Genomic DNA, 24,280 nt, shown 5'->3' on the forward strand with positions numbered 1-24,280 from the left:
AGCCTCTTTGATCGGTTGACTCAGCCTCTTCCAGCCTGGGGCCTTCCGGATAGGTCTCAGAATTCTTGGCCATCCTGGTCATTAGGTTCATTGGGTTTAATTTAAGATACTCAAAATCATGAGTTAGTTGCCTGCGGTGGTAAAGTGGAATTAATTTAAAAGGAACGCATCAGGGAGGGATTACTTTACTTGGTTCCTGAACCTTTAAAACTTGCTTGGCATTACATTGAACATTTTCTAGCTGTAATACATTCCCAAACATTAGGAATAGAGCTTAATTTGAAACAAAACCATAGTATGTGCCTTTGACCTATACTTGTTATCTGTCTGTCTATCTGGGTGGGGTAGCAAGACAGAGAGGTTTCATTCAGAAAAGCAATGAATTGGAATTTAGGTAGGGGAAGAAAATTTAATTCTGCCATTCTCAGCCATCCTGCCCACAACTAGGAATTCTGTGGGTGTGACCCCATCACAACTGGAAAGTACAAGATTAGAGAGGTCTTATGTAAGTAAAATCCTTGAGTTACTTTGTTTTAGTTGAGGATACTTGTGGCAAAATACTAGGTGTACTTTCATGAATGAGAATACTTGCTTGACGTGTTTTTGACAAACAGTCCGTCCGGTATCTTGAAAAGCGATAGCCCTGAGGAAATGGGCTTCACTTTGGAATGACAGAGACTATTTCTGGACTTGTTTACCCAGCTTGTTTAGACCTCTGCTGGAATGTAAAGCAGTTTTTTTCTCTCTTTCTTCACAAAGCACCCTTGACATAATTGCACACTTCCTCCTTCATTATACTTCCCTTCGGAGATCTGGCTCCAGCCAGTCTAGTTTGAACAATTACCTTCCACTCTAACCTGGACAGGTCTGCTGCTGTTTTAAGCTATGTAAACATAGCTGGATAGTTCCTTTTATATGAAGCGTTAAGCAGGCTCGCAAGCTTCAGTATTTTAGATTTTCAAATGCTATTGCTTTAAAGTGATACTTACTTTGCTTTCCAATTTTATAATGACACTTTGTTGCAGGTTGCATATCTTATTCTCTGTTACCTTTGTTTAATCAATGTAGGGCAATATATTCAGACAATGAAAAAGGCTTTTGAAAACTTGTACCATTAGGACTTCCAGAATAGGAATTTGAGAAGTAATGGGAATTGGACCGACCAGTTTTTTGTATTTCATTGCTTGGTATTATACTTCTTCCATAATTTATTGCTAAATGGCTATGGAAACTTAGCACAATAATTTTTAGCAAGGAAAAAGGGAGACAGAATAGAGAAATACAGTGACGTTCACTGGTAACCTTGGGCCCATTTTTTCTTGCCTTAACCTACCTCATTGATTAGCGTTGACAAAAATCCTTATAAGCCTCCTTGAAAGGTAGGTTATCAATGAATGAAATTGAAAGTTGGATACATTAATTGAGGAAAGGGCAGATCATGTGTCATGGAAAAACTATCGTATTTTTTTCTGTAATTGCTAATCCTGGATGCTATCTACACATTTTGAGGTTTTGTTTTTTTTTTAATCTAGAATTGAAGAAAACCTAACAGCATTCTAAACTCTGTAGAAAGAAGAGCAGTTTGGGGGCAGAGCAGTGTGAAACAAAAGGAGTTGGTGGGAATTGAGTGTGGCTGAGCAATGGTTTAGATTTGATTCTAAAAAGGGGCTTCATTGTGTGCAAGGGCATAAATATAACTTCTGTCTGAAGCTCTTTAAAGCAACTGCATCTTGTCCTGGGATTATATGGCAGCTGCATAATTTAAAAAAAAAAAAAACCCTTTAGTTTGCATAGATACAGAAAAGGAATTAGTGAGAATGGAAAACCTGGATTTGTTTAAATGAATATAATAAACGCAGATACTGATTTTTATGAAATTACTAGCTAATCAAGAATTTGCTTCCAATAATGACAAACAAGTTGTGTATTTAGAACTGGTAGGCCTGTTTATTTATGCTATTTCTATTCTTCTTTTCATTCAGGAGCTCAGTGCAACATACACAGCATTCCCTTCTCCTATATTTCCACAGTGACTGGCCCAAATCCACCAAGTGGTCTTCTGTTGCAGAGGGTAGACTAGAACCTGGGTCTTTCTGTTCCTAGTTCTTAACCACTACAACACACTTGTTCTTAGTTACTGATATCCTAATCACATCCAGATTAGATGGGCTGTGCATGGAATTACTTTTGAAGATGGATTCATTCATTCATTCATTCATTCTAGGCACCACCTGACTCCAGACTGACTCTGGGAGTCTCACAGTACAAGACAATATAAAAATAACATTCTACATAAAATAGTAAACAAATGGCAAATCCAGTCAGTACTTAAAACAGTTATCATACCCCCGGCAGTGGCTCCCAGCCACCTTAGCCAAAAGCCTAGGAGAAGAGGTCTTTAAGGATCTCCAGAACACCATCAAGGTGGGAATCACCCACCTTTCAGGAGGAACCTCATTCCAAAGAGCGGGTGCCATTACAGAAAAGCAAGCTTCTTGGGTCCTGAAAGATGACACTGTTTAATCAAAGGAACGCAGGGCAGGCACCATTGGAGAGAGCCAACCCCTCAAACAACCAGGCCCTGTGCCATTTAGGGCTTTATATGTCATAATCTGTACCTTTAAATGCAGAATCAAACTGGCAGCCAGTGCAGCTTGCAAAGCAGGGATGTCGCATGGGCATATCAAGCAATCCATTCCAATACTGTATCAGCTGTCACTTTCAAATCCAATTTATTTATTTATTTTTTAACCTGAATGGTCCAGAATCAGTTCATTTTATAACTCTTGCACTCCTGTTGAAATATTGTTCCTACAGCTGAACCTAAGAACAGGACTATTTTAGCTAAACTTGCTGGCAGGGACCAAAAACCAGGGATGCCTTGATGATGGTTCCCATTCATACAACTCCCTCTTTCTTTGTGTAGACATTTCTGTTTCTGTTTTTGATTTCACATTGATTTAATTTTGGGATATATGGGATAGGTTATTAAATTGATGGGATGTTTTTATGCTACTCTTAGTTTTTAGAGTTTTGTGAATAAATTTACATTGTTTATTTTAGTAATTAGGTCTTTTATGCTATGACTTGTTTGCATTTTTTAATGTGAACAGCTTTGATAGAACAATTCAGTTCTAAAACTGGAAAATATCTCTTAAATACACACAACCATGTGCACATGCACACACATACACAAAGAGCGAGAGAGAGAGAGAAACCTCTTGTAGTAACTTCCTCTTTTAACTTGGCTTCTTTTCAGGTGGTTTTGGAGTGTACGTTAAAGAAAGGGCTTATTTACAATAAGGTTACGCCAACTTTTCACCACTGGAAGATTGATGACAAAAAATTTGGCCTCACATTTCAAAGTCCTGCCGATGCAAGAGCATTTGATAGAGGAATTCGTAGGGCTGTAGAGGATATATCTCAAGGTATGAATCTCAGTTATTCAGGGATTTTTTTGGTTAAAAAAATGTTATTTATTTTGAACCTAATTAGTATCAATGCAATTGTGCACCTCCCCCTTTTTTTTTTATTGGGGGGTAGTTGCTCATTTCATTTGCTCTCACTATCCCATTTATAGCCAGTTTTTAAAAAGTGGAAGTCAAAAGCATCTCATATATACACACATACATACATGCACGCGCACACATGCAAATGGAAAATGCTGGTTTAAGTCTTCAAGGAAAGAGAGAGCAGCATGCAGCTGCTATAAGCACCATATAAGATAAGTGAGCAGAGTTTCCAATAGGATAGAAAGAATGAAGCTATTTGCAGCTCCCCATAGTAATTCCTACTGGGCCAGGAAAGTGGCAAATTCAATAATTACATTAGTATGTTTAAAGGTAACAGAGTCCAGATCTTCATTGAAAAAAACAACAACTTTACAACTTTCAGAGCTTTCAAAGCTTTGCTTCTCTGAAAAAAGTACTTCACTCTCACTGGGCCATTTCTGCAAAATGGATCCATGCCCATACTCCTTAACAGAGCCAATTTGTAAATGGGCACATACCATGGCATCTGGTGAGTTTTGGTCCTTGTTTCAAACTGTATAATGTGCACAGTATCCCCTGGCCCCAAGTGGGACTCCTGGGTATAGAGCAATTGCCATTCAAAATCAGTGTATTAAAATAGATCTATTCCTGTTTTCTAGCAGGAAAGGGATGTAGAAACAAAATATGCCACTGTCTAAAGTGTTTCTTCACATACTGTGTTTTATTATATCCTGTATTATGATGATATAAATATTGTTTCTTATAAAATCATTGTGCTATGCTTGCTGAGAACACAAATAAAAACAAGTTAAAATTTTATGTTTGTCTCTTTCTCCCACAGGTTGTCTAACCTCACATGATGAAATCGAAGTGCCTACAGATGGCTTTCCAGTAAGTGTTTTCCAGTCCATTATATTAATTGCATTGGCTGAAATGACAATAACTGTTAATGCTAAAGGAGATACTTACATTCGTTTTTATTCATGGGTGGCTAGTTATGGGACAGTCTTGCCTTGAGACAAGTGTTGGTGGACTTCTGTGATTCTTAGGACTGCAAAACTATTACCTGTCCAGAGGAAAACTTGTAATGAATCAGCATGGTTTGCATTAAGACACATGAGTGACGGGATCTAGAACCTAATTATGAACTTTTCTAATCCCTGAAAAGAAATGATTCATTGGCAGAAAAAGATGCTGAAGCAGTGATAGTAGTAACATATTGCCTTTGGATGTGGGATGATTACAGGATTTAACAAGGCAAGATTGTCAAAAATTGTATTTTCAGTGTTAGGGTTTAGCCCCAAAGTAGCAGTGGTTCTACCTCTAAATGTCTGCTTGGTGCCTTCTCATCAGAGTCGATTGCTTTCAGTCAGGAATATACAGAAACAATAAAAGCTGTGCTCATAATACAATAAAGGTAAGCCCAGTAATAAATCAGTATTCAATCAGTGTTAACACAGTGGTCAGCATGGAGTACATTTCCCAGACTTTAAATGACAGAAGTATATGTTTCATTATCACTTCGCAGAGAAGACTTGCCCAAATATAAACACTCAAGTGGTTCAGTCTAAGCTTCCTAATGTACTTGTTCTGAATATTCAGAAAGCTTTTTAAAATTTCAAGTATACCAATCTCTAATGACACACCTTCATTCTGAAATGGTATTGCCAGTGGTCAAGGTTATCTGGGAAGAGCAGAACCAAATACTAGATGCTGCTTTTTTAAGCTTGCCAGAATTTGATTAAAAATAAGGGATGTTCAGGGATAAGGTTGATGGATTTCATTAAGGAAAACAACTTTTTTCGTCATAAGTTTAACATGGAGTATTAACCAGAAAAATCTGCTCTGAGGAAAGATGATGATGAAGCAGGAACCAGTTCCCAGACTAGAAGGAACCATACAGCTACCTTCCAAAACAATCAAGAGAATATGACTGGGAAACACGGGATTAAAAAGATCTAGAATTTAAACCCTGGAGCAGTGACCCATATAAAGGCTGCAGTGGGCAAATCTTTGTGAATACAGCTTCATTCTTTTCTGCAGTAAAGAAATGAATCAAGCTGAGTTATGTCTGTGAGGCTTCTGTTTAGTAAAGCCATTCCTGAAAAAGGGGTTACATTTCTGAAGAGCTAAGATTTACTGCTGACACCTGCTACCATTGAGGGCTATCTCTTCTTTTTACTCTCATTATATGAACTGAGTGTACATTAGTGTGATAATAGCTTCTAATTTGCAAGGGATCTCCTTATGTTCTTACCATTCTGGACAATGCAAGATTTCTGCAGGATCCTGAACCTCAGAGGATTGCCTGTAACTCTCTTTGTTTTGGCAGTACCTATTTCCTTAATAAGCAAAGGAATCCTTCAGCATGTTTGGAGTTTTGAAAGCATGTTGCATACACCCACACAGAATTGCTTCTGCCATCCCTTTTAAGATTCCTAGAGTGCTAACACATCCACTTACCTTAGCATTTTTTCTAAACAGGTAGGCACACTTCAAAACACTGGGCTGCAGTCACCCACCATTTTTACTATTCAAAGAGTAAACGAGGAATATTTATGGATCTTGTAAACAAAAATGATGCTAGTGCTTTACAGCATATTGATTTCCCATTCTTAGAATAAATTGATTAATTCTGGTAAGGCAGGGAGCCTCACATATGTCAAGAGAGGTTTCCTTGTTAGCTACAGGTACAACATTTCCTTTCCTGAACTAGTTACTCTGGTTTGGAATATATAAGTCATGAGGCAAAGGAGAGCAGACACAACAAAGAAGATCAGCATTTTCTATTAATAAATATTCTGAACTCATTACCTGCTTTCCTATTTGCATATATGCTACCAAGAGAAGAAAACAGTGAATCTTTGATAAAGCTGCCTTCTTCCAAAAAGTAACAAATGACTCTACTAATATTAAGTAAGCAAAAAATTGGCAGCGTTATTAGAACAAAGACAAAGCCAATAACCTAGAGCAAACTTTCATAACAAGTTCAGTAACAAACTGAAACTTATTTCCAAATTTAAAACTTTCCCACTGATAATACTTGGATGAACCAAACATTCCTCTCAAAAAAACTTGCTTGAAAATAGAAATACGGGTTTCAGGCAAATACACAAGCATTTTAAGTCATGTCTTCAAAGTAGTGTGTCCAACATAGTTGATTTTACAGTTCATAGAGTATAACTATAGAGGTGAAGTTATCTGAAAAGGAAAAGAAGTCTACAGTTCTGCAAAAGGCAGTGTCCACACTGTCACCTTTAAGTTTGTTCTAGTTTGAATGTTTAAGCTTGTCTAATGGAATCTGTTCCACAGGTTTCACTTGAATCAAGGGTTTCAGTGTTGGTGCATTCAATGATTTCTCATTAGTTCTACAGTAGACATCTGAATATGGATTACAGTATTGGAATATTCTCAAAGGGTGTGTGCGTGTGCGTGCACATTCATGGTTCGTACATAGATCACATATATTTGCAGTGCAAATCTTTAAGAAGCAATCACATTAACTTCCTGGTGAGATAATTTATGATAGCAGTTTTCATTGCCTTAGATCAAGAGTGCACAGCTAGAGGTCACAACCACTTTGTGCCTTCCAGATATTGTGCTGAAATTAGCAACAAAACGTTGACAGTTATGATTTGCCCCATTTGGGTGGTGGTAGTAAAAATAATGAGAAAAATTGTATTTTAAACCACTGGGAGGCGCTTAAGGCAACAATCACACCTTAACTGCTTCAGAAACTATTGGGTGATTATTTCCTTGGGCGAGGGGAATAAGGGGAAAATGAGAAAGCCTCTTTGAAGCTTAACATTTTAACATCATCCCTTAACTTCTCCCAGTATAAATTGGGCCAAATATTTGGGACCACCCATTTAAATGATATTATACTATCATCATTCATGCTTTCTGCAGCCTTTAGAAGCTAAGAAAGTTGTTCTCCACTGTGTTCTATATTAAGAGAAGTCCAAACTTGGAGATGAAATTGCTTGCCTATGCTTTGAAGAGTACAGCACCCTTATGTCTTCTCTTTGTATCAGTATCTATATGGCAAACTTTTGAGAATCAAGCAGTGTCAGTAGCATAGCATGACTTATCTGTTACCTGAAAATGAACTATTTTGTACCAATATTCAAATAAAATATTCTTCATATTTTGATCAACATATGCAGATACTAAAATGTAGAAAGAAATACAGTACAGCAGTCTTTTGAGAGGACAGTAATTGTTCAAAGAGATTTGGACTGTAATAAAATAATTTATACAGAACAAAACCACAAAGGAGAATAATGTTTAAAATGAACAAGTTGTGTATCAGTATAAACACTTCAAGTCACTAAGTTACAATTATGCTGATAAAGGATTGTACTAAAAAGAAACATTGAGTTGGAAGGAAGCGCTAGTGTAGTTGATCAAGCTTGTTTTAATTTAATAATGTTGAAGTATTTGTTTTAGAAAGGAAGTCTGAGTCTTGAAATAGACAACACTAATTTGGAAGGTATTATGAGTACAGAAGAAGGACCAGGAAGTTACACAGGAAGAGCTGGAGTAATAGAAATGGAATGAAATGAAATCCTGCCAAGTAGAAGGCTATGAACTTGGAATGATAAGAGGCATTTTTGTTTTTGGCTGAGGACTCAGCTGGAAGTAACTAAATAAAGAGCCAGGCATCTTAGTTGATCAGAAAATGACTGAGCTATTGATGTAGCATTGTGTAGCTGGAAAACCAAAATCAGTTTGGATTGATTATTCAGAAATGTCCAGTAGATACAATACAAAGTAGACTACTGTCAAGTAGCCCAATTTGAAATGCTCATATATGGTTGAGGGAAAAAAAGATTAAATTAGAAAAAGGCATTAAGAAAAAATTAATAGGTTTGGGCAGAATTGAGAACCTGTCGTGGGAGCACAGCTTAATAAATTTACCACTTTAGCTTTTGAAAAGCTCATACTATATCAAAGTTATAGTAACACAGTATAATGACAAAATAAAAGCAAAATGGCCACAGATTGACTTACAGTTTAGATTTGAACTCTCCAAAAGATGAATATCTTACCAGTGTGAGATTCATAAATAATTTCCCCAGAGGATTTTTTGAAAACTGCTTGAAATCTAATCAGCCTTGCTCTGCTAACAGAACTATATTCAATAAGCAATGTTCCAGAGGCTTCTGTTAGCTGAATACAGATGGGAATCCTTTCATTTTCCCCTGCCCAGATACTCCTTTCCATCAAAATCTGCTTCATGGAGTTAGGAGATTCTTTAGAGCATGTTTACTTACTTGCTTCCCTAATACTGAACATAAACAAATGCTCTTCAGCATTGTCGGGATAAATTGTAGACTATTTTGTCACATGTTTTGACAACCCTGTTGGATTTTTACCTGCCTTAAACAATATTCAAGCTAACGTCATAGTGTAAAAATGGCTTCCAGTTCACAAAGCCAAACTATCTGGTGGGAGATGAAGGTTTCATTGATTTTATAAGGCCTCTGAAAACTACTTCTGGCAAGTCACTCTTGGAGGGATAGAAGTCTCCCAAGGGAGGGCACTCCTAAAGAAATAATGTTCTAGTAGATAGGATCTTCAGTGTTAATGAAATTAAAAGCAGACCCTCTCTCAGTGATTGGAGAATGTGACTATGTTTCTCTGGAAAAGCATTTCTTTGTTTCTTTATGTTCCATATTTTTCAAGTATCTGCTGCTAACAGCTTTACATATGACACTTGGATCCCAGTTAAAAAACATGTAACTAAAATCTGCTGACTGTTTAAGGGTGGAAAGAGTGCTTCCTACCATTTGAGTTTGCTATCTGAAAGCCCTGACATGGCATTTTTTAAAAGTGTACCAGTATAATGATATTCTGTAGGATTTTACTCGTAAATCATTTTAAATATGTAGTTTGACTGAACTGATTTTCAATCAAAAGTAGAGGGATTAATCTGGCATTTTTAATCTCTTTGTGCAATAATAAATTTAAGGTGATTTAGTGAAGCTTTTCACAACACTACCTACAAATTATGGTCCTTAACCTAAAATATAAATGTTGAATTATTTTTTTCTCCTTAACTCTATTTAGGTGCATCTTCATCAGTCCCACTGTTCATATTGGTGGGGGGTGTGAGGAGTTGTTCTCCAAGTATAAACTCAGTTTGTGATCTATAAAACTTGGGTAAGAATGACTTTCAATAACTACAGGGATTCAGCTAAAGGCATACTCCCAGTAGGGGCAGCCCTGTTCTCTCTTAAAGTAAGATTAGAGAGTTACTTACAAACCCCTTCAGAAAATGCTGGTCAGCTGTAGTGAAATAAAGACCACTCTCATGTGTAGCTTATAGTAGGTTGGGACAGGAGAGTTTCTTTTTTCAGCTTTCTTTCTGAGTATGCCAGAAAACAGGAAGATGTCACACTCTGTGCTCTTTCTCCTAAGGAATTGGCCTCATCTTCTTAAGCATCTGAAGTGGTCACTCTCTTACAGTATTGCTGTTCAGTTTAAGAGGTAAACTTTGCATGAAAATGAGTTTGCCCATGTTTATAGGGAGATTCTCACTGAATTGATTAGCAACCTTAACTAACAGATGTAGGCCATGATTCTGAATTTCCTTACATGTTACTAACCCCACATTATGAAAGATGACCGGTTAACATCATTGGGAATAAAGTAGACAAAAGGTGGTAGCTTCAATAATGTCTGTACACTTGGGATCCTTTAAAAAAGGGAATTGCTATGTCTGTGGTTCACCCATCCTTTTAGGAGATGCTTTATATGGGAAATGTCCTGTCTTAAATGGCTAGAAAATGTTTTTTAGACCATAGGCTGCTCTGAAGGTATTCAGGATGTAGGGCAAAAAAAAATGCAACTAATTGGAGGGAAACGTTGGTATTGAAAGCACTTGCTGCAGTCTGTGAAATCATAAAGCAGAAGGGTCCTAATGAGTACAGTAAAATGCTTTTAGAAAATGTGGAAGTTCTTATAAAAGGTAAAACGAGTACAGCATTGGTGTCCCTCTTTTCAGTTCACTTGTTAAATTACTGTCTTAACAAGGCTTGCAAAAGAGCACCATGTTCTCTTCGCCAAGCTTCATCCTGGGAAAAGTGTGGAGAGGAGGTTTGAAGAAGAGCAAACCCCAATCTGGTTTTTATTTTCTCTACAGCTGTCTTCTAGCTTTGAGTTCTGCTGGGCTGCTACAGCTGGAGTCATTTTATTGCTTTTACCCAGCATCCTTTTTCTTGTGCATACAGAAATGTTTTATTAGTCTTGGAAAAAAGTCAAAGTATGTCTTAGCAACCATAGGACAATAATTATTATATCAGCAGCTGAGAACAAACCAGGTTTCTGTTGTGCACCAGTGTAGGTTCCTTTACAGGTAGGTAGCTTATGTCAGTGTTGTGGTTGAATTATATTAAATGTGGGTAGCGTGTAATTGCTTTGGCAGTAGAAAAGAAGCAGGGATTCATGTATCTCTGTGTTTGTATATTGAATGAGATAGAGACCATAATTAACATTAATGTAGCAAGGGTTTTTTTATTTATTTTATTGTAAAATGTTTAGGCTTATTTTTCACTTGTGTTGGGCCTCTTGTTGTTGGAATTATGTTTCCTGATTATTTTTTTGTTTTGTTACTGTTTTATTAACTTTTTTTATTTTTAGGAATGGACCCATGCAAGTTCGTAGCAGCCTAAAATGGAGGGTAGATTAGTTACATCCAAAGGACGTTTTTTAAGTAGCTGCTTAAATTTGTATAATTTAGAGTTACAGATCTTTTCCATCAAGAAAGTAATCTTTGCAAAAGGAAAGTGAGACAATTTCAAATAATAAATTAAGATTGTGAACTGCAAACGTTTTTCGCTATAGTGATACTGTTCTGCATCTCTTACTTTAGTAAAAGCAATCAAATTCTTGCACACTATAGTTCTACATGGTACCTAAAACTATATAGGCCAATATGTTGCTACGGTGCAGGATAACTGTACTGCATATTCTCAGGATTGCAGGAATACTTATGTTGGCCAGCGCTTATAAAGTGGATCTGTCCAATTTAGTTTATATGCTGCTGAACTGAGTGCAATTGCTGGCTTTAGTAATGAGACCCCAACTGCAAGCTAGGTTTCCTTCAACAAGACACCGACAGATACTATCACCACAAATAGGACTGTGTCTTAGCGCCACCTGTATTGATTTTTTTTTTTATCAACAGTGTTTTCTTGACCTTGAAGAAAACTTTTCTCTGATTAAAGTTGGTGATAGAAAGCTGTCTGCCCTTCTCTATGCTGATCACTTGATTTTATTAGCTCTGTTAGAATAGCCTTCAACAGTTGCATTCTGGGAGAACAGAGCTTGTGAGAAGTCATTTTCATACAGAGAGAGCAGCATTCCCCACCTTCGATACTCTCCAAATGTGTGGATTTCGGCTCCAGGAATTTCCCAACCAGCCTGGCCAAAATCCTGAGACTCAGCATCTACGCATCTGTAAGGCACCCAGTTTGAAATTGGGCTAGGGTATAAAAGACCCCAGACACGAAATTTTTAAAAAACATGGTCTCAAGTGGATTGATTCAGTGTCAAACCAAGTTGCATATTTGTTTCTTCGTAGAACAACTTCCATTAATTGGGAGTACTTCTTCCATGCAAAGAAAATTAAGTATTAAGTAGGAATAAAATGTATAAGGTATCTGCCCAATCTTCCTTTACACAAGGCTGAACTAATTAAATGTAGGGTATGTTTTGGCCCAGTTATAAGCATGTTAGTCTCTGATATGCCAGAACTTTTTTTTAAAAAGGTACGTGCAAATCATTTAGAGGGGTTCTTCACATGGTGAACTACCCCTTCAAATCCACCACTCAGAGCACTGAAAAGGCAATATTTCCTGAAGGCAGCTATTTGTCTGTTGTGTACAGCTTTACTTCAGTGACAGTCACAAATGAAGTGTCCACGGGGCATACACACTCAGAGCATGGAGAAAGGGCTTCAGTACAGCTCTGTTGACCCTTCCAGAGACATAGCTGCAGATTCACAGAGATATTTTGTAAAATGCAAAATGGATTACACAGCCCTACAAAATAGCCTTTCTCATGGTAGAATTGATTCATAATTTATGTATTTAACTTCTCTGTTAACAGAGTGAATGCTGCTATAGAGACACTTTGATAATTGATCAACAGGTGACTTTCATGTCACTAGTTTTGTTCTATTCTGGAATGCAAGCTTGGTACCCATGTGTTCTTTTGCTGACAAAGATTTGGCTGAAGTGTCTCAGAAACTCAACAGTGTACATCTAGTGAAAAATCTTTATTGAACGCCAGGTCTAAAGCCACTTCAAATAATTGCCTTCTGGTGGTTAAGGCTGGTGACCCCAACTTATAGTCTCTTGGAATTAAAATTGAGTTTTTTTCCCTACCTATGGCATACTAGAAACCCTGCTTTATGTTTCTCAGTCTCTGCTTGGTGGCAGTTAGTTATTGACATTTTCAGCATTCCTTCCTTGGGAAATTTGAGTTCACAGCCTATCTCTCACAAGACCTCTGTTTGCTGAATGGAACTTTCTCCTCCTTTTTTTCTTCCCGCAGCCCTCCCATGTGTCCCCAAATCTGTTCTGAAAGTTCACATGCAATTTGGAGTAAAGGAATGTAGGAGAAAACTGTTCCCCCCCCCCCCAGTGGGTGGGCTTTTTTATTGTGAAGTGTTAATTGGAAACCATGCTTTTTCTACTTCTCATCTGTGATCTGTAAGATGTTTGATTCCCCCCCACATTTCTTTTTTTAAATATCTTATGCCCTGTAATATTCATTAGCATGCTTGTTTAAGATGACTAGGGTTGGATATATTTGGAATATGTTGTTGACTTTCTTCCTTCTGTTCCCTTTTCTATTGTCAGTATGTATGTATGCTTCAAACATCACTGAATGTTCTCCAAATGACGTTTAGAACAAAAATAAATTACATTATCTTTGCCCATGAAGAAATTCTGTCGGTTCTTTTATTATTTATTTACATTTCTGTCTCACTTTTGTGTGAAACCTCAAGGGGGTTTGTGGGAGAGGTCTTCCCTAATTCATCTTCACATCAACCATTCTTCAAGGAAGGCTGGGTTGAGAGAAAGAGGGAGATCACCCAATGTGTTTTGTGGTCAAGAGATTATTTGAACTGGCTCTTTACCTTAAATTACATATAAAACTTTAACTGCAGAGGTTGGGTTCAATTCTGTAATCATGGATGTTGTACAACTTGAATTGATCAAAGTATTACTTTCTATTGTATTAAGTAGAGTTTCTCAGAATTTAGAAAGGCCATATTAAGTTTTGGAACCTGTTGGCCATACAGGAAATGCTTTATTCCAGATTATCATAATACCTAAAAATGTCTCATTTGTATGAAAGTGCTCGCAAGTGTACTGTGTTTCTTGAAAATGGACTTTGCCTGGTGATGTCTTACATATTAAGGCATGATGTGCATGTGCATGCATTTATACAAAAGTAGCCTAAACTCCTAAAACTATGTCTTGTCACACTCTTTTGTAGAGTTACAGTAATTATAATGGAAATGTTTGTTCTAATTACAGTGTAGCCATTGAAGTAAAAGTGATCTCTACCCCCACCCACCATATGGTTGTCCTATACTTCAGAAGTGAGACTCCTTAACTACATCATTCTACTCTACTTCTGGCCTGTTAGAACAAGGGGAGTCGATGTTCTTGATGATCAAGCAAAACAGTCATAGTGCTAATCGTGGCTTGGAAAAATGATTGATAACTCATTCTGTTCTAGAGCAGTTTTCTCTGTTGGAAATATAAGAACATTTGTGTGGTCACATACTCATATTGTGCAGCCCTGCTATTTGTAGATCTGGATGGTTGCTTCCTTGCCCCCACCTCTGATAAAGTATGTTTTGACTTACTCACTGGGCAAGTTTCTTTAAGGAGTGATATCCTCAAACCAATTTGTACTCACCAATACTTTATTTTGAAGCTACATAAATGGTGTATTTTTTAAATTACTTATGTATTAATTGGGTACTTTGAGTATCATATCCAACTTACTAACTAAAGTTCTAAACAACATTGCAGTGGATTTAATTTTATATAGGGAAAGCAAAGCAAAAAAACTAACATCATGCATTTTAATATATAATCTTTTTCAGGCAATTCCAGAAAACACATCAAGTTTGCTAATGAAAGATCAGATTTTCCGACATGAATCTCTAGCAAGCAATGATCCTCATAAAAGCTTAAGTATAAGACCCTCAGTCTTTGAAGATTTGAACACCAGAAGATCGTATTTCCACAGCCAGCCGAACCAGGTGATCCATGAAAAGCAACTTATATATTAGAATGTGTCAATAGAATACCTCTGAAATGCTACCAGAATTTTGTCTCTGTCATTGTTCCAGTTCAGACATAATGGAATAAAAGTTTCCCTGCAAAGATAGCAAAGAGTGGCAAGCCTCAGACTTGCACATCCCCATCTCTCACATGTCAGGGAAGAGACTGGAAGTTTCTGCTTTTAAACAATCATAATTCTCCCCGTGATGTGACCATTGTGAGGAACTGTTGCTTGTTTAAAAGGAGAAGCAGATGCTTTGAACTCATTCCTCTGGCTTGCACAATTAATTGATGCATTGGAGAAATTCCCCCCCCCCCAACTTTCTATGACAGACATTTTTTTCCCCTTCAGCCAGCCTGTCATCTCACCAATGTCATGGTCAGCTTTCTACCTGGGCAGTTAGCAGCTTGCCAACTCCCAGTTAGGAAAGTCCTCTTTGCAATCATTGTTGATAATAATTCATATTTTTGTAATGCCTCTGTAAATTCACTTGCTGGAACAAAGAGACATTTTGATGTACAAGAAGGGGTATTTCTAAAGTCAATGATACTGTGAGACTTCCTTTCAAATATCAGCACCAAGGGTCAGTAACAACCATTTAGAGTTACTAACAAGTAAAGCCATGAGGCTCATGATTTTTATCGAAGCTTTCTTTGATTTTAGGCTGAGAGAACTAAAATGCTTGGTTTTAAGCTGATAAGCAGTCTTTTCCAATGCCAAAACAAACTTGAGAACCTAAAGTCTTTAAAGATAAGGATATATTTCCATTCTTGGGCTTTGTTTCATTTCTCTTTCATGTGCTTGTGTCCAGGCATGGTGGTAGTATCTCACACATTGTTTTTTCAAATTGAGTTCATTCAAATATAGAGAAACTGTCTATGTTCATGGGTGAAGATCCTACTTGCATACTTCCATAGGTATTTGAACAAACCAGTGTTTGTCAAAATACACTGGTTATATGATTCTGAACAGCATTGTAAGCCAGTTTTCATCCATGAACTGAATGGTCCTTTTCTTACTGTGCACACTGATTTCCACAGTAATGACTGGACTACTCCATAATTAAAATTCAGAACTATCTATAACAACACTTTTGGTTTGCATGCCCTGCTTTAATTGAGAATGGATCTTTAATTAGATTCCAAAGAATTCCCTATTTAGCTTGCTCATTATGTAGAGAGTTTTAACCATTTGGCAAGAGTGACCAAATGCAATTTTCATTAGTTTGAGCCAAGTAAGTCATCATGAATCTCAAATATTCCAACATAAGTTTGCTGTGCCCTATAATGGAGCATCTTGTCTTTGCCCTTGGCAGGGATGGGAGAGGGTTGTTTGCTTTTTAATCTTTGCTCATAAACTAGAACTTTATAGCAAACTTATTTAGTGAAAGATGCTTCTGTCATCACCAGCCAATCCCTTAGAAGGCTATGGAAAAGTTATTTCTGTCTCGGTTTTGTGGATTTCCATTGGATGCCAGCAAAGCGAACAACTTCTTTCGTGCTGGCTACGGTTCCTACCACAAGTGTTAATGTATTTATTGAGCAAGTACTTCAAGTAATCAAGGTTTTTTTCTTCTTCTAAAAGCATTTTGAAATAATTCATGCCTGAGTTGCCAGGTTACTTTTACACCTGTACAAAGCCTTACCTCCTTTGCAACATGATTTAAAGCTCATGTTCACAAGGAATGTTGTAGGCTTAGCTCAACATGAATCACTTAAGACCAACTTTCTTTCAGCCTTCCTAATTTGGCAGTGGATGCTTGAAATTGTAGTGCTACAAATTTAGAAGGCATCAAACTGGAAAAATAAAAAACTTCTGAATCCTCTCATGTTTGACAATGTGTGCTTCAAAATTATTCACAAGTTAAAACAAAATTGGGAGTTCCAACAAAATTAGATAGTTTCTTTCACTGAATTAGTTTTTTGCTGACAGTCTTTCAGACCTCAGATATTGAGCATGCACAAGACCTGCAAGGTGGGGGAAAGGAAGTGCTGATATACAGGCAGCTTCCACTCACACAAAACTGGATTCTGCCTTCATTCTTAAGAAATTGTGCTTCTTGCCTGTGCCTAAATCACATGTACATATAACTTGACTGTTAATTGTTCTGTGTGTACACAGTTACTGAATTTGCATTTTTCTCTAACTTCATTCTTTTTGTTTATTTTTGTTTATTGAGAAGATTTCCTATTCCAGTTCAAAAGAATATAACAGAAAAAGCAGTTAATAGCCTTAAAATAACAGCAATAGATAAAATAATTATTGAACATAATAATAAAATCATTGGAATGCAGAGCGGACCTTAAAAAGCAAGAGAGAAACCATATGGATATTTTTGGAAAGATCATTCCAGAGGTATCACAGAAACAGTCTGTTACATGCTCTTCACCCAACCTGACCACTTTCCAAGCAGGATCTTGGGTGTTGTAGCATAGCTTCATTTCAAATCATCAATACCAAATCACAGATTGGGTCCAGACATGAATAGGTTATCTGTAATAATTAGAACAGAAAAATATACATGCAGACACGTGCAACAGCTGAAATTTATGCTCCTTTTTAAGGACAGCCTCATATACAGTGCAATACTGTGATTCACCAGGGATGTAACCAGAATCATCAATGTCAACCAGTGCAATTAAATTCATTAAATAAGACTACAATTGACAAGGAGCCCAAACTGATAAATGCCATTGATGATACCTCCTCTTCCAACAAAAAGAGCCAAGTCCAGGAATACTTCCCAATTGTACACTTGGGCCTTTAAGGGAAATGCAAATGCGTCAGGTCTAAATGTAAATTGTTATATGCAGCTATCCTGGCTGATATCACTTCTGATTAAGCTTCAGATTATTCACCCTTCTTTCTTACATTCATATTTCCAGATACTTGTTGGGGGTTATCCTTCAGTTTAAAATAAGGTTAGAACTGTATGCCATCCGTAGCTTGATGCTATCCCAATCTAATCCCTGGATGCCTTCAGTAGGGGTTTCATACGAATGTTAAAAAATGTTACTGTATTTTGGAATCATCACCTTCTTGTTACTTTTGAATATTTACACATGCCCTTATTTTAAAGTGTTTTGTGTGAGAGAGAATGTGAACTTAATATAGGGGTTGTCAGCACTGCAGATACTTTATATGCAGTGCTTGGTTATTTGGACTGTTGAATAAACATTAAATATGTCAGATATATTCAATAAATTGTGCAGTTTAAGAAAAATGACTCTCCTGAGAAATAAAGTGTTGAGACTTGAAACTTTGCTTATTTGAAATGACATGCACAGTCATCAGTGTGGCGACATGTAATATTAAGGGCCCTTCTGTGTCCCCTCCTCTTTTGCAGATACCCCAGAAACCCGTCAGGAGCGTCACTTTTCAGGATGAAGAAGAAATTGTTCGAATAAACCCCCGTGATATTTTAATACGTCGCTATGCAGATTATAGACATCCTGATATGTGGAAAACTGACTTGGATAGGGATGAAATAGATTCCTCGCTGCACTGCCCTAAAGCAGACCATAAAAAGTCTGACTATCTGTACCCGTCTGGAGATGGACCGAAACTGAATTCCCTAAAAGATTCAAAGAGTTCTGTGGTACTTAAAACACAGCCTCCTTCTATCAAATTAAAAAAATCGAAAAAAAGGAAAGAGGATGGTGAGCGCTCTCGCTGCATATACTGCCAGGAGAGGTTTAACCATGAAGAGAACGGCCGGGGCAAATGCCAGGATGCTCCAGACCCGATTAGAAGATGCATCTACCAGGTTAGCTGCATGCTGTGTGCCGAGAGCATGCTCTATCACTGCATGTCGGACTCTGAGGGGGATTTCTCTGACCCCTGCTCCTGCGACACTAGTGATGACAAGTTCTGCTTACGATGGCTTGCCCTCATCACTTTGTCGTTCATTGCGCCATGTATGTGCTGCTACCTCCCACTGAGAGCGTGCCACCACTGTGGTGAAATCTGTGGATGCTGTGGAGGGAAACATAAAGCTGCAGGATGAAACAGTCCAGTGGAAAAATTGGCTGACGAGTCTTTATCGTTGGGAAGTATCTAACTCATGGAAGCGCTTGGCAAGCAGAAGGGAAAACCCACCCTGTAGGAAAGGCCTATTGCGGAAGACGTGTCAGAACTGTTGCATTGGACAAATGCAAGCCATGCCTAATCTGCTTTTTAAGCGCATGGAGCAAGCGGCAAAGGAGTTCTTGCGAAATGAAAGCCTTTTCTTCCAATTGGTATTGGAAAGAAGTATAAACTGCAGTCCATACTTCAGCACTCTGTACATTTTGTGCTATAGGTGATGGGGGGGGCGCTCTTTTGAAATAATCCATTTGGCAGAAAAATTAACTAAACCTGCACTAGCGAAAGCTGATTTAAAACTAAAGGAAGTTAATATCTTGGCAGAGATGAGAAATTAAATTGATTTTCAGTGCAACTAAATTACTTATAAATAGTTTTGGGAAACAGTTTTATGTACAAATAACAAATGTTTATATTTAACAAAATATACGGTACAAATTGTTAAATCTTTCTTCCACTTTCCAGTTCAGCAGTTATGGACCATGTTTTCCAGGCACATTCCGTGATAGTATTTCTCAGTTTTAAATACCTAGTATTTTTATTCAGATCGAGAAATCAATATTTTCAGTCTTATTTCCCTTCAACTACATTTTTGTATTAATTTTCTTCTGTACATTCTGGTAATCTGAAAGCCTTTAAGTATTAATTATTGTAGTCTGATGACCAATGTTTTGTTAAGCACAGATATAATTGTCTAATGCTCTTATGAGAACATAACATTTATTTTTATATATAAATAACTCTAATTTCAGTGTAATGGCAAGATCCCCCCCCCCCCACTTTTCTCACAGCCAGCAGCTTTTCTTTTAGGATTTTCTCCTAAAAATGTTGATGACAGATGTTTGGAAAAAGAAAATTACCACTTGGAAATTGTTTAAAATACATACTTATGACTTTTTCAACTTGGTGCCAGTTATTTCTTTAAACTATGTTTCCATTATTTACTTTTATTTGACCTACTACAAGTTAAACGTATGCTATATGACAAACTGTAGTCCAGGTAGGAAAAGAAAGTGAATTTCTTGTTGAATGAAAATGGATTTTATTTTGTCTTTGAGTTGTAGCATATTAATGAATATGTTTAACTTAACATTTGGCTGTGTGTTCTAAATGCCATTTCTGGTAATTCCTAAATGTTATCTATCATATGGCATAATAACATAATTAAGCATAGAGGTTTTTTATTAATAAAAGTTTAAAGCAGTGGAGCAGTCATTCATTCAAGAAAGTTAAAGGGTGTGGAGGAGGGAGTAAAATATGTCTTTAATATGTTTTTGGATTAAAATTAAAATTTCACACTTTTTAACATCTCTGCTTCTTCAGAGAAATATACATATTTTCTTCTTAGGATCATGTTTCATCATACAATACCCCTTCCACTATACATTCTACTTTTTTCAGAGCATAGACATCAAAACTGAACAATTGTATATAACACTATTTGTAAAATACCTTTTTAAAAGGACATTTATATTTATATGACAGCTTGAACTGACGACATTGTGTACATAGATCATCTTGAAGTATTATTTCACATTGAAAAGAAGAGAAATATATTGATAACTATAGAAGTTAAGAGCTTCTTTCTAGTTTTGTACTTTTATCTACAATAAATAACCTAAGTCAGCAAATGTGACCCTTTAGCAGCAGTCTCCTTTCCTGCAATTATTTTGTATCTTTGAAAACTGCTGCATAGGATGTCTTTCATGCTTCATATGGTCAGCTAAATTTGGTTGCCTAGGCAGACTGTTAACTTTTTTCCCCAAACGGGGGGGGGGGGGGACACCTAACTTTTATTTCATTGGTGACATGAGAACTGCTTCTTGTGAATAGCAATTATTAAAACATTCTGTTTTTTATTAAAGTGGGGCATGGCAACAAACAGCGAAGAGAAGAACTTGCTGGCTGAACAAGAAAGTGCTTTGGACCTCTGCATGTATGTACGCACACATACATATTTAGATATTTTAGGAAACAGCAAGTCTAACTATTTCTGATGAGCACTAATCAACATAATACATCTCCTGGTTCCCGTAGTGCTTTTCACATGGAATTCTATACGCTTTTTCTGAATATGTGCATTGCTATTTTCAGTGGGTATTTAAACACTTCACTGGTAAACATATATTATCCTTTACTATTGAATAAATAATACTACTACGTGGGGAAGGCATTTAAATATAATTCCAGATACTAGGATTTCAGGTTCTTTTCCCCCAGTAGCGGGGAAACAGCATTGATCCAATATCATCATGCATTGGGTGATGTCACCCATGTTTCTATTCTTTAGACTTCTTTCTGCAGAAGAGCTTCTCAACTAGGCATGACCAACTTACAAACCTAACAAGCTTAATAAAGATAAAGAATAAGGCGATTGGTTCATCCCTTTCCATACATCTTTTCAAGCCTGGCCATTGTTCTGATCCAGCCTGGCTTCCAGAGATTCTGTATATATTTGGTTTTTAAAAACTGGAGATGCCGGGATTTAATTTAGGACTGAAGCAAATCCCTTCTTCCTAGAATAAGCCACTGGATTTTAATTTAACAATATACCGACACTCCTATCAATTGTTTAATAATGTTTAATCATACATTTCAGTGGGTGTTTACGTTGGATGCATTTCTTGTCCATGTTTTTATTTTTCAAGCTGCTTTCTCCAGAAAAGGAAGATTTTACATTTTACCAATCAGTTCAGGTGCTTCTTAATAGATGAAGTCACCTCTTGTATAGGTTTTGAAAAATCACTGCATAATGTTTTATTTCCAGGCCTGGGAGAGTTCTTACCTGGGTTAATTCTGCATGAAAACAAACAGCTCTATTCCTTGGGCACCACCTGCTGGACAAACATGATTTAGAAATTGTGACCTGAGTCATACAGCCCTTTAAGCATTAATTTGGTATAATCTTCCACCAGGTAGGCAGAAAAGATGCCAGGATCTGCTGATAAATCTGGAGGTAATATGCAGCAGATCAGCAAGAATTGCCAGTTTCAAACAGTTCAACAGTTGTGACAAAACTCCCTTTCCTGCTAAATTAGGATACTGAAAGAAAGAAACTGCAAGAGGGTGGGAGGGAGCGAAACAGTAGCTTTATGAGTCATACAGTTTGCTTGCAAGCTCCAGCTGGTTTTACTTGGAAGATCTTGGGGGCTCTAGAGAAATGAAATAGACAAGCCTAAAGTCAATATAATATTGATCTATAATGTACCAGGTCACAAACTCTAGACTTGTCTATAGTAGATACTTTCTGGCATTTGGCTCTACAGTGAAGAACTGTGGAGAAGATACGTAGATTCTTCCTATTCAGCATTTGCAATTTAATACTTTCTGTTCTAATTCAGTGGTAAAGAAATGTCATTCTGGAAGGGGAATATTAAACTATTCTTAGTATTCCATATTTATGAAGTATTAATAGTTTTTTAAAAAAAATATTCAAACATAGTTGTGCTTCAAGAAAAATAGTTATGGACTAACCTTTAAAAGTTAAGACTGTTTTTCTCTGAAACAGTTCTCTGAGACCAATATCTTCTTTAACTGACCTTGTCCCTATTTCCCCCCAAAACCTGATCTGTGTGGAGGAGGAGAGTTTTTTCCTTCTCTTATCAGTCAAGACCTGGGAAGACTGAATGCTGCTGGAAGAGAGTCCCCCAATAATAGATAGGTACATCCCAACTCCTTCATACCATTTAAAAATAAGTAGCTCAGAACGTTATTTCCTTTGCATGTTTCTTGGAAGGGATCACAGAAATCTTGTAAACCCTCCTTTAAAACCAAGGATGAATTTTCATACAAATCCAGCCTATAAGGATTTAACCTCTGAACCAGAGTATTTATGCAAGGTTGGAGAGAGCCAAGTTGGAACATAAGATAAAAACAACTGGGAAACATCTAAAATATCCTTCCCCAATCCAGCGTCCTCCAAAGACTCTGCTGGCAAGTCCAATACATCTGGAGGTCATGAAGTCGGAGAAGGCTGACTTCAGAATACAAGGATAGAACAATTCTTATTCGGCTTGGTTCCTGATTTTATCTTCATCCACAGTAGCTATTTCAGAAGACATTGAGATAGTTCCCATTTTTTGTTCCTTCTAAATTTTTTGCAGGTCATTTTTTTTTTTTTTGCCTTTGCAGAAGAAAATCTTAACTCCCATTTGAATAGCACACAATGTTAATTTATTCTCCAAAGAACATAAAACTACAGTTCATAAACTTCAGTTAAGTACTATGAAGACCACAAGTGGATGGTTAAAAATGTCCATATGCAGTTTAGTGCACTGATTAAATGCCACTTAAATAGCATTAAATGGCATTTCCCCCCCCCAAAATGCTTAATTTCAATAGTTGTAAAAACAGTAAAAGATCTAGTGAAAGAACTTTATATTGCGAACTGCAGTGTAACCTGTATATAAAGTTTTCCCCCTTTTTATTTGTGGATTTTATTTTGCTTAATGCCATTTGCTTTTCGCCCTATTGTTCTCCGAAAGTGCCTCACTTATAGATTATTTTCATTTAAAATTTGCTATATCTTTCTACTAAACAATGTAGATTTTAGTTTCAATTCCATGCCATAGATGTATTTCTTTATGTATAAAAATATAACTGGCTATCCTGGAGTACATAATGTAAATACAAATGAGTTTAACTGTTTTGTTACTACACCTGTTGTAAGTTGACATACTGGATAACAACATAAAACAGTTTTACATTTCAATGTTTTCTGCAATTATCTGAATAAAACTATTATGACATTAAACAGAGTGAAGTCATGGTTCTTTGCATTTAATTTTGGGGACTGTCCTGAGTAGGATATAAGGAAATACTGCAGAAAATTGTTAGTATTTTTTAGCATTTCCATCAAATTGGCAAGATGAGTCTGCTTCCTTCTGCAAGGCAGTATTTATATAATGCCTGTAAAACAAGTTTTTTACATGCTTATACCGCGGAAGCACACAATGCTATAATTCAAAAATCCAAACCATGATGAAAAACTCTGAAGCCATGATACAAAGGCAGCTATATAAAGCCAAGCAGATAAAATGCAGATTTTTTTTTTTTAAGCTAAAGACAGCCAAAGATGAATTTAAAGGTCCTGGAAAAACAAAAACGTGTTAACTTAGTGATAAAAAGATAGCAACACTAAGTAGGTTCCTGGGGGAAAATTCCATGAGCAAGGAGGTACTGCTTAAAAGGATTGCTCAAATAGTCCATGCTTAAGAACAATGTAGCACATGGAGAAATATGACTTCTGTAGCTAAGCAGACATGAATGAAGCCATTCCATTGGTACTGAGGTTCCAAGGCATAAAAAACACTGTAATTCAAAACTGATAACTGGTCTTGGAAATGAATGTGAAACTAGTGAGAACACACTAATATCTTCAAACCACTATCCCA

General features: G+C 36.8%; 1 protein-coding gene across 1 annotated transcript in view; it reads left to right on the top strand.

Moving 5' to 3' along the window:
• Positions 1-23,662, top strand: part of SPRED1 (sprouty related EVH1 domain containing 1) — a 77,411-nt gene extending 53,749 nt beyond the window's left edge. Inside the window, exons 3-6 of the mRNA XM_007427256.4 lie at positions 3,260-3,428; positions 4,333-4,382; positions 14,623-14,781; positions 18,151-23,662. Coding sequence (XP_007427318.1) covers positions 3,260-3,428; positions 4,333-4,382; positions 14,623-14,781; positions 18,151-18,810 — 1,038 coding nt within the window. The 3' untranslated portion in view covers positions 18,811-23,662. The remainder of the gene's footprint in view (positions 1-3,259; positions 3,429-4,332; positions 4,383-14,622; positions 14,782-18,150) is intronic.
• Positions 23,663-24,280: the final 618 nt, after the last annotated feature.

The sequence above is a fragment of the Python bivittatus genome, unplaced genomic scaffold (assembly GCF_059951505.1).
Source record: "Python bivittatus isolate LINGU-HERP-01145 unplaced genomic scaffold, Pbiv_v1 ctg000480_np1212, whole genome shotgun sequence".
Lineage (NCBI taxonomy): Eukaryota > Metazoa > Chordata > Lepidosauria > Squamata > Pythonidae > Python > Python bivittatus.